General features: G+C 26.5%; 1 protein-coding gene across 4 annotated transcripts in view; it reads right to left on the bottom strand.

Annotated features, from left to right (window-relative positions):
* Nucleotides 1-7,625: 7,625 nt before the first annotated feature.
* Nucleotides 7,626-11,880, bottom strand: part of Kat60 (Katanin 60) — a 208,847-nt gene continuing 204,592 nt past the window's right edge. For all 4 annotated transcript variants that reach the window (XM_014425920.3, XM_014425923.3, XM_014425922.3 and 1 more), the window contains 2 exons: nt 10,653-11,001; nt 7,626-8,774 (listed from right to left, as the gene is read on the bottom strand). In XM_014425920.3, the coding sequence (XP_014281406.1) occupies nt 10,676-11,001 (326 nt within the window). In that variant the 3' untranslated portion in view covers nt 7,626-8,774; nt 10,653-10,675. The remainder of the gene's footprint in view (nt 8,775-10,652; nt 11,002-11,880) is intronic.

Raw genomic sequence — 11,880 nt, 5'->3', positions numbered from 1 at the left:
GTTTCAATATTCAATTTAAATTCTACATACGTTAGTTCTGAGGAAATCAATTTATTTTTAACCCGATAAATTTTATCAATATTTTAACGTCAGTACATCTAATATTGCAGTATATTGAAAAAGAAAAAATTTTGATCCATTATTGTAAGATAAACTGAATTTGTTATAGTTTTATGATTAATAAAAAGAAGAGGAAAATTAAGGGCTATACATGAGCAAATATACGTTAGCGCCACCTAGTGGCACATTAAAACAAAATAGTGGTTTTTGTTTTAACCAAAAGGTAGCGCTGCATTGGCTATAATCGCCCTATTTTATAAAAAAACATTTTCAATTTATAAACTCTGTCAATGAATAAACATCTTTGAGACCAAGAGAGATGCCTAACATCAGTTAAAAATTTCCTTATATTAGGAATTTTTTAAATTATAAAATCAAGCTTTTATCAAAGAAAATGTTGGTTTAAATAAACATTAAAACAATGTGATAAAGGAATAAAAATAAAAACCTTTATCTATTTTCTATTAAATTCCAACTTAATTTGCAGGCTATATTGTAAACAATTTTTATTTACGCTTAAAGAAATATGAATTTCTTATTACAATTATTTATTTATTGTATATACTATAAAGTAATAAGAACTTAGTTTTAAATGTAGCCAGAAAATGTATAACTTAAATAAATGTTAACATTAAAATGTATAACATAATTGTCATTGTTTGGAAATATTATATTCTGGAATTAAAGTCATTTTTAATTCACACTACTCAGTTATTTTCTAATATTCCTTCTCCTGTTACTTAAGACTAAGAGAGGTTGTCACAGATTTAAATATATATCTTTTGATGTTTTTTTTCAGTCTTAGAAAGAAAGCTCATAGCAAGGTTTAGTCTATAAAACGTTTTATTCAAGGCTTTTAAGCTCTTACAGACCTAAATTATCAAAACATTGAACTGGAATAATTTGTATGTGTAGAATCATTGATTTTTAGTGCTGAAGAGAGAGATCAATCCCCAAAACATAAAAGAAATAAATGTAATGTAAATGCATAGTTTTAAATAAATTTTTTTTGGGTATTGTTGTGAGAAATATTCTCCAATTAGTTATTCATTGAATTATGTTAATCTTTTTACATAGAATGCATAAGACTGAAGACGCTAATGAATTATTCCATTATATTATTTTTCAGGGTTTCCGAGCTCTCTCATTTCTTCAGTAGATATCCAGAGCTAAGTTGGTTTTAGTCTGTTTTCCAGTAGCATTACTGCTTAGCTATATTTCTCTTCCCTATCACTTAGATCCAAAAATCCTTTTGATATTCTAAATTCACTCATCCTGTGTTTCTTTGCCCACTCTTTGAATACCAGAACCCAGCCTGTCATCTTGCATATCCACTCTCACAGAACTGTTCCCTTTAGCTAATAATTCATTATTTATGCTACCTATTTGTGATATTCTGTAACCATGTATATCTGTAATTCCAACTTTATAGTATATTTTAAAAACAAGTTACTTCTTCAACTACCAATTAGCAATCTGTCGCACCCATGTAAACAATTTTTATTTATACTTGAAGAAATATCTATTTCATGTGACAATTATCTATATATTATATATACTGTAAAGTAACAATTACATATTTTTAAATTTTCTATTCTATTATATTCTAGGATCAAAGTTATTTTCATTTTCCTCTTCCCACTATGCTGTATAATAAAATCTATTATAATAAATAAATTTAATAATAGTTACAATCATTATAAGAAATGTAAAACAAATACCACTAAAGAGTAGATATGTTGAAAGATTTAAATTACATTATGAAAAATGTATTACAATATGCAATTTTTTATGCATAACAGTAGATTTCATATTTCTGGATTGTACATTTTTATACAAATGTTCAATCCTATTAATTAATTAAAACAAAGCATTTTTAAAAATTATCAAAATAATATGCTAAAAAATATAAACATTATTCATACTTAAAGGCATCTCTGTAGTTGAATCTCCTCTGGGTTGAACTGTGAGGCTTGGATTAAAATAGTTATTCAAACAGTTACTAAAATTTAAAACCAATACTGATACTTCTGAAGTTCAAAAATTAGGATTTTACCAATATTAATGTTGTGGAATGGGAAACAAAACTATTGTTGTCAAATGTCAACATTCACAATAGGTAAATGAAAAGCCAGTACCCAAAAGAGTTGAAAAAATTAAAATATTTGGTAAATTTTTAAAAATTATAAGTCAAAATTATATTAAAATTTATAATTTTACTCCTTCAAACACATTTTTGTAGCAACACCTACAGACTTCTACTTGAAATGGTAAGGAGCAAAACTAATTAAAGTTGAATAGAAGAGGTTTTTCATTTAAAATACTATCAATAATTACTTATTTTTTAAAGAAAAGATATGGATGTATTTTTGTATTGACATAAATTGAATTTAATTTCTGATGTTATTTTGATCTGAAAAAATATTTAGTTTGTAATAATAAAATGGTTTGTGTTTTCATGTAATTTTCTGTATGTACCATCCATAAAATAATCCATTAAAAAATAACAAAATAAAATAAAAATACACTATCAATTTATTAAGTTTAATAATTGAATTTCTTTTTTATATCTTAATATCTTGAAAAGATTAGGCAGGTCAATGTATATAACATTAATCAACAGAAAATTAATGAAAGGGATATTTCTTCAAATTAAATATTAAAACCAGATGTGAAACTAGACGTTAATACATTATTTGTATAATCATAATTTGAACCAATCCCTTGCTGATTACTTGTACAGTCAATATCTCCACTATCACCTTAAATTAATATTTAACATTAGAATATATTAGAAAGACAAATTTTCACTAAGCTTAATCATTGATAATTCATCTGTAGTGCTTCAAGAATTATGTTATTTTAATTAAAATTTCTGCTTAGTTTCATAATGCAACACTTATAAATATATATAATTGTTTGTTAATGACCAATTAATAAGTAAATAATATAAATTTAAGCATTGACAGAAAGATGCATATTTTTCTTAGGTAACCTGAATCAGCTTAATCTACAGAGCAACAGCATTTGGAAGTAATTTATTTTTTGTTAAATTTCTATAATCCATTTCCAAACAAATAAATTAGGATTGTAATAAATGCATTGTATCATAGGTTTATAATATTATAATGAGTAGACAAATAATTGTGGGTCTGATAAACCCACCTATTGTTCTATGGATTGAACTTATTTAAATGAGATTTTCGTATAGATAGTTAATAGTTATTGTTGTGTTGTTAAAAGTAGTCATTAGAAGAATTTATTGATGTCGCCAGCTTTTCAAGTCTGATTTTCAGAAAGCAGTAATATTAGTATTAAATAAATAATAAACATTAGAAAATATTTTTTAATTAATAATGACTGTTACAACTTCACAAATAATATACTTATCACATTTATATCAATGAAGTTTGGGCGAATAACTTTAGGAATATCATGTTTCAGGTGAAACATTAATGTTTCAATATATGAGTCCTAAACAAAATAATATTTCAATTCAGGATGTATGATCAGAATGAACAGACAAGTGCAGTTGATACATTTTTAAAATTATAATATTAAAGATGAATGAACAGATCTGGAACATAAATGATATTCCTGAAGATAGCTTATGTGCCGAAACATTGTTAAAATGTATTTATATTAATGTATATTATTGTGTATAAATAAATAAATTTATATTAATGTATATTATAGTGTCTAAATAAATTAATTTAAATTATAACAATTTATTTATATTAGTATTCCTTCACCTAAAACTCTTCTATAACTGATTTTTTTTTACTTCATGTAATAGAATATCCTTGTAAGTATATTATTGTTTATTAACTATACTATGTTTAATCCATAATGGGAAATTGAACAAGCATGAAATGTTTTAACTTTATTGAAATGTGTAATACATATAGCTAGTGTTTATAATGACTATGTACACCCAATGGCATATCAAGACCATTTAAGATATGGGGTGGATTAACAGATTTATTTTTGAGACCCTCACCAAAAAACAAAACAAAAAATAACAATAATGAAATTTATTTATAACATATTAGTTAACTGAGAATTAAAGTCACGCTTTATTTGAACTTTTAGGAAGGTCCTATGAGACAGTGCTCAACACCCATAGATAGATGGAACTGTCCATAGTAAAAAAAAACTAGAACCATTATATTCATAAAATATTTATATGATATTTTTTCTGTCTCCTCTCTCACAACATATGATGAAATTCCATTATTCAGCACATTTCCTTTTACAAAATATATTTATTGTTTTACATTTCATTATTTTGTATTTTATTTCACAGTAAGTAACAAAACAATTTAGAGATAATTAAATTACAATAAATCTGCTTTAAAAACGATATAATACTTCAATTCAAAATGAATAACTAAATTTTGGGTACAAATGTACAAAATATATCATTCTACGCTTTATCAATTAGTTCGGAATATTTATATACTAAAAAATGATGATTAGGTGTTTAAAATAATATTTCGTAAGTTAAAACAATAGTTTAAATAACTGCCAAAAGATAGCAGCACAAATCAAGGAAGCAGGAAATTATAATAGTTCTAGTTATGGCCACAAGAGGCCAGCACTTCCCAGACAAGGATTTCACCATTGAATTTCAGCTCGAAAAATTTTATTTTGTATTAGGAGATTAGAAGTTTGCAGGAGCTAAGTAAGAAGGATGGCACACTAGTGCTGCACTCTTTCGGCGTTTACTGGAACTATCGTATTTGGTATCAACACTGAGTTTATAGCTCCTGCAGCCTTCTACTGTCCTAATACAAAACAAAATTTTTTGAGCTGAATTTAACAACGAAAGCTCTGCCTGGATGGTGCTGGCCTCTCGTGGCGCTATTTAAAACTAATATTTCTGCTTTCTTGATTTGTGCTGCTATCTATAAACAGTTTTTGAAACCAAACTAATCTATACCCAATTATTTTCGTTTTTCTGTTTATTTGAACTTTGAATTTGAATATTGAACCAGTTCTTTTTAATTCTGTAGGTCACATATTACGTTCTATTCACCATTGCATTGTTTTTTATTCGTGAATTTGATAAATCAAAAATTATCCAATGGACAACTTGGCTAGCTGGTTTATATTGACTATTATACTTAAAAAAAGAGAAAATTATGTTGTTTTTTCCTTCATAATGAATGAAATTAAGTTTTTTTTTTTTCTTATTATGTTAAATTCATAAGCTCTCATATTTCATAATAGAAAAATGACTGAGTGAGCATATGGAGATCCTAAAACTTATGTTCTATTGTTCATATTATCTCTCTTTAAAAACAAAAAATTAGGACTAAATCTATCTATCGTAACTTCATTAAAATATTTATTCTTTCATTTCTGTTAACTAATTTATTGTTTTTTTTTATTTATTCATTAGTTTTCAACTTATTTATTTCTTTTTAACTGTTCTCCTATGGCTATTTTATTTCTTATTAATTTCCAAATCTCTAGTTATTGATAATTTAAATTGAATTAGTGTAATGGACTTGAATATATATGGATCAATGGAGGAAAAATGTAATGTAACTATGTTTCTTGTTAAGGAAACAAAATAGTATCTTAATAACATTTGAAATTTATTTTATAGTTAGTTATGGTTGAAAAAAAAAATATATCTATCTAAATAACTAGCGTTTATACATCCAATGATGGATTGGTAAGTATGCTGCATGCTGTAGCACACATAAGTATTTATTGTATTATTAATAGTTTTTAAACTACAATTTGCTGAACAGATTGTTGGTTGAAACACCGGGATCCTGATTTAGTCTTATCTAGGCTGAAAGCAAGAAAATTTTCTTCATAAATTTATTTTATGTAATTTATCTTTACAGACAATTGTTGATAGAAATTGATAAGCAATATATAGTTACTTAATAAAATATGTTTAAAGTTATATGGGAGTAATTAAAATATGGTACCTGTTTTTTTAGAAATTTCATTGTATATTTTGTACATTACCATACAACTTAGGTTTCTTCATTTTAATTAAAAAGAGTAAAATAAATAACTAAAACTATTACTATGTTAGTAAAGAGGTGAATATTGGTTTTATCTTTTTATGTTTTATTTGAATATCTTTTATTATAATATATATATATTTTTTTAAATCAGAAAAGGATGTTTGTGGTTTTAAGTAAAAATGGTAATTTGCCTCCTTTATATGTTTTATTATATTTTATTTAAAAAGTACATACTTTATTTTTGTAAAAATTGTTTATTCTCCCCATTGGTGGGGGAAGAAATGATAAATAAATCTCTCTAACCCTAGATGTCTAGGTATGACACTTTTCTTATATTAAAAAAAAAAATTCTCGTTTCAATTTTTCTGTGCACCTACTTCTTTATTAAAGATGGTATATAGAGGAATAATAACCACCATGAAATATTTATTTATTGATACTTAATTAATACAATTGTTACTTTATAAGTAAACAATACTTATAAATAAGTATAAATACTTATAATATTCTTAACTAACACATACTTTTTTGAAGTATGCTAGTAATATTTTTGGGGATATCGTGTAGGTAAAACCAGCACATATGCTCAGTTGCTTCCACTAAACTTGTATCTTCTTCTGGTCAGTATGCTTGGTGATCAGAATGATTCTATAATAGTGCAAAAGCAAATAACTACTTCATTCATGGTGTGTATAGCTCATAACGAATAAGTAGTTTCAGGACTAAGTTCTTATGAGCTCTGTTCTCCCAATAACCCTAAATAATTATGAGTAAGAAAAAATATTCATTTTTGTAAACCATCATTAGTTGTTATTATAATATGTTTTAGAACAGAACTTATCTTCCACTCAAGTGACCAGTCTCTCTTTACTTCTGCCCTGACCTCCATATGGTAGGTCTAATGTTCTGATGTCTTAATAATGATCTACCCACATTACAGCCCTGACTAGTGCTCAAGTGGCTAAAACCATTCTAAAGTAGCAAACAAAATTAGAATGCCATAGAACAGCAAATGAGATTATTGATATGAAATTAATTAAACGTTCTAAAACAATAATACATTCTAAAAAATTTAAATTACATATTTATCAAAAAATATAGGGGAAGGATACTTTTTTTTAGTTTACTTAAGAATTTTAAAACAAATATTGCTCAAAAGCTATAACATAACAATACTATTGATTTCAGTTTTTTATCATATAACGCATACCAAAAATTATTTTATTTAGAAAACTATATAGATCATTCTTTTATTAGAAAAAAACAAATATCTTTTTCAAAATGCAATCAACTAGTAAAAAATGTTTAAGTAACTACTTTACTAGTTAGTTTCCTGTTGTAATTTTTTTGGTGTCGACTCCATTACTGTGCAATATTTTACTGTGTATTGGCCAACACACACATGAGCTATGGTACGGACTAGTTCCGGTTAAAAGTATTTCTACTAAAGGTGAGGAACGTAGAAGAAATCTGACTCAGAATTATCATTTTGCCTCAACTGATTAATTACAGCTTTTGATTTAAAATAAAATATAAAAGTAAAGGAACAATAAAAACTATTTATTCAGGAACGGATGATGAGTGATAAAAAATGCCATATTTTATTTGTACATACTACTTACATCAGAATTAATTTATTGTTTCGTGATGGTAATTAGCTCTGACTAAGGAATATAAATACATTAATAAAAACTATTATTGTTCTTAAATTTATTAATAAATAAAAAGAACAATATACTTCATATGCGAAGTAGTCACATCTCAATGAATGAAAAAAGTCAAGACAAAATATTCTTTTTAATTTGATTCTATATTTTCAACAGAATGAGATCTATCCAACCTAAGTTAAATAGGTATCACATCAATAGCAAACTTTCAATAAGTATTAATAACAATTGTTATACAATTAAGTACATCAAAATATCAACTACGAAATAAATAATAAAATTAGGAGTTTTCTATGTGCAAAAGATTAAAAGAATTATTAGAAAAGATACAATGTTTTGGAAGTACAAAAAAGATTTAGGACTTAAAATAATTTTTTAGAAATCTATTACCGAATGATATGCCTTATTGTCTTCCTTCACTTCCTCACGGGATACAAAAGTATATTATTATTAGTATTTCATTACATCTTACAAAAATTTCTAAGGGTTGGTATTATGAGCATCACAATTATTGTTTAAGTATTGTTTTGTTTTGTTATTAGAATTAATGTTTTAACCTCTGGCAAGAATAACTCCACAACAATCATCACAAGTCGATTATAGGACAATTTACAATAATATAAAACTTAAAATATACGAATCATGTAAATTCGGTTCACATTTTTATGTAAACAGTTTTGATCGTTAACAAGAATAATAGCCATAATTAGGCCAGATGAACATAATATAAAAATTACTCTGCGTTCCTATATATACAAAGCACTTTCTATACAAATCACTTGATTTTACTAGAGGTCTAATCGGTGCCGCCGTTAGTAATTGTTGGCGCTATTTATAACTGGAATTTTAATGCGAAACAATGGAAGAAGGCGACCGTAATCAGGTTAATAAAACTTAACTCAATTAAGAATAACTTTCATTTTTTAAGTGCAACTTCAGATCATGGAGAAGAGAGAAATATTCTTCATATGTACAATCAACGAAGACTTCCCCTGAGGTGTTTGAAATCTACTGCACTTCAAGAAGAAATATTTGATTCTTCTTTAAACCTGCAAACCTGGAAAAAGGAAAACAAGTTTAGTAAAATATACAAATCAATACAGTACAATTGATGTGGATTTAGGAATAGAAAAATGAGGTACATGAACTGATAAGTAGTGTGTAGTAAAGAAAGAATTACTAAGAAGATAATACTAGATAAAGGCAATCTTATAACAATAGCTATTATATATCAATTAGGCTTTGTATTGCTCCCATCCTAGCAAATCATGGTTACAAGCCTTATCAGTTTCCTTTTTAACTGTCTAAAGATGCCTTTTTTTTTTCCTTTCATAGCAAGACTATCAAGGAGGCCCGAGGACTAAAGCAGAAGTTAATAGTTAAGCACGATAAGACTTTTATTTATTTATTATTTGTTGAAGTCAATAATTTTGAAAATAGGATCATCAAAAAACATAAGAGAACATGTAGTTTTAATTGATAATATTCATGGATATTGTACAACACTATTTAAAAAAGAAAGGATGATAAATCACTCACTGATATAATTATAGTGAGAAAAAAAGAAAATACTAGATCAGTTTAAGCAGATTATGTTAACTGGAATCCAACTAAGCAAATTTAGAATGATTATGTGCTTAAAAATTACATGGGAAAATACAATAAAATTTCAGCATAATGGACACCCAAGGGAAGGGATCTTTTTTTCTTTGTACAGAGATTTCCATTAAGAACGAATAAACGTAAAAATAATACAAAAACGACAACAGGATTATGTATTTCTGTAGATTTTTGAGGTTAAAAAACTTCCAAAGATGAATATAAATTAAGCTATATATTTCTCTTCATGGTTGTATAATGTTTCGGGACAATTGTTCTATATTCATGCACCTTAATAATCCTACCAATAATAATTCATTTTAAACAATTCTCATCCATGTCATATATGTGTATTTGTAATTCATATAATTATATTTATCTCATACTTTCAATTTCACTATTGAAATCATGTCATTATACACTATTGGTGCATTCTGCAGTGTAGGATAATCTTTGGAAGTTTTTTAACTTCAAAAATTTATAGAAATTAATTTATTTAACTACCTAAAAAGAAAATCCAGGATTATGTATATCTTTAAGTTTTCATTTCATAATTTTTTTTTTAAACAAAATGTAATTCCTAAATTAAATGCATATCCACAATAATTTGACAAAAAAATTGAATTTATAGTTATTTAGATAATTTCCATATATACAAAAAATACACAATACATACTTCTTATTTAATGTAAATTTTTGTTAATGCCCTAATATACTCACAAAAAAACAGTATTATGGTATATATTATAACTTTTTCCCTAAATAAATTACCTGCATATTTAGTTCTGGAATCTTGAGTTTCCATTTCATGACTTTTAAAGAGGAATGAAAAGTTCTGTTGGGGAATGAAATTGGGGTTGGTTTGCATCGTCGGGAGTGAAGGGGTTCACATGCATTAAATTTGTATCTAGTATTAAAATTGTGTTAAAGTATAGTTAAATAAAGATAATTAAATCGAGCCAATCTTAAAAAGTGGTTAACAAGAGGAAATCATAACACTAAAATATTATAAGGCAATCCTTCCCGACCGATATGCCCCACTAAAATCCCCATTTAGTGATGGTCCTACACCACTTTCGATATATCCACTTAAAACAAGAAGAGGAGACTTAAGGTAGTGAAATCAAGTAATATTTAAAAAGGGTCTAAAATTGAAAAAATGGTGCAAACTGTATTAAAATTTTTGTTTTGTTCTTTTATCTTAATATACATTATTATTAAGATTAAAAAAAAACCCATTATGTAAGTAAGAATAACACAATAATCCATTAAATTAGTAATAATGTTGCAAATCAAAAAATAATTATAACTTTTAATATGAGTAACTCAATAATACCTAAGACAAAACGAAGACTATCATCACGAAGATCCGAACTCTGCCATCCACTTATCATACTTGTCTAGGTCCTCTCTTGAAACTGATTTATTACACTTGGCAATGGCATCTAGAAAATCTTGTTTTGAAACAGGAAGATCGAGGTCTTCTTTGGCAAGTTGCTTTATCTGGTCTGGTCGTAGGCCAGCTATTTTTCTCCTCATTGACATCATCGATGCATCGCGACAAACATTTGTAATATCAGCTCCTGAATAGCCACTCAGTCTTCCGGCAATCTCCTCCATGTCAACACCTTCCTCGACTTTAACTTCACGTAAATTTATCCTCAACAATGCTTCCCGACCAGCATCTGCAATTAAAGAGTGTTTTACACATGAAAGAATAGATATATAAATACAATAGATTATAAAGATTAGCTAGCAGAATCAAAGATTAAATGTAACAGAAGGTATTAGGCAATCTCTTGTTCGATATCAATTGTATTTCCACGTTGAAATAGTTGGGCAAGAGATGACAGCGATCAAATGAAATTTTCGCTATCTACCAGAACCAAACTTGCAATCCAGTTTTGACTAAATTGAGAAATATACATTTGGTTCAGGTATAGGTAGATAGCAACAAACTTCATTTTTGCAAAAATGTTCTGTGATTACTTTAACCTCTAATCTGACAAAGTTTGTTATTAAAAGACAACAAAGTTTGAGGCAAAAAGATATATTTAATCTGAATATCTTAGAATTTATTCATATGTAATTGTAAGGACACAAATAATTTCTTTCACAAAAACTGAGTAACATGGTTGGATTATAAAAAAATAAGTGTTCTTTTCTCTATTTAGATAGATAATCAATTACGTAATTATTTCAAAAAAGGACATAACCGGATCATTAAAATTACACAATACCAAGACAAAGACCGATAATGAATCAGTATTGAAGTGCTATAATACTATGATCAGCATAAAGGTTGAAAAAAGTAGTTTGTATTAGTAATATTTTGCTTAACAAACATTTTTTATGTTTGAATGTTTTCTTTTTCTTAATAGTTCATAAATTATTTTGAAGTCCAACCACTCGTAAAAAATAAAATAAAAATAGTTGTGCATTTTGTTGGGAAAAGTGATTTTTTATTCTCCATTTAATCAGTATCAGTATTCTGCCATCTTAAAAAACATAAAATTAAAATAAAGCTTATTTTGCAATATTTTCATTGAATGTTCAATTTCACT

The sequence above is a fragment of the Halyomorpha halys genome, unplaced genomic scaffold, assembly GCF_000696795.3.
Source record: "Halyomorpha halys isolate HHAL.00 unplaced genomic scaffold, Hhal_1.1 Scaffold541.1, whole genome shotgun sequence".
Lineage (NCBI taxonomy): Eukaryota > Metazoa > Arthropoda > Insecta > Hemiptera > Pentatomidae > Halyomorpha > Halyomorpha halys.
Note: the sequence above shows the minus strand (reverse complement) of the source record. Positions and strands in the feature narration are given on the sequence as shown.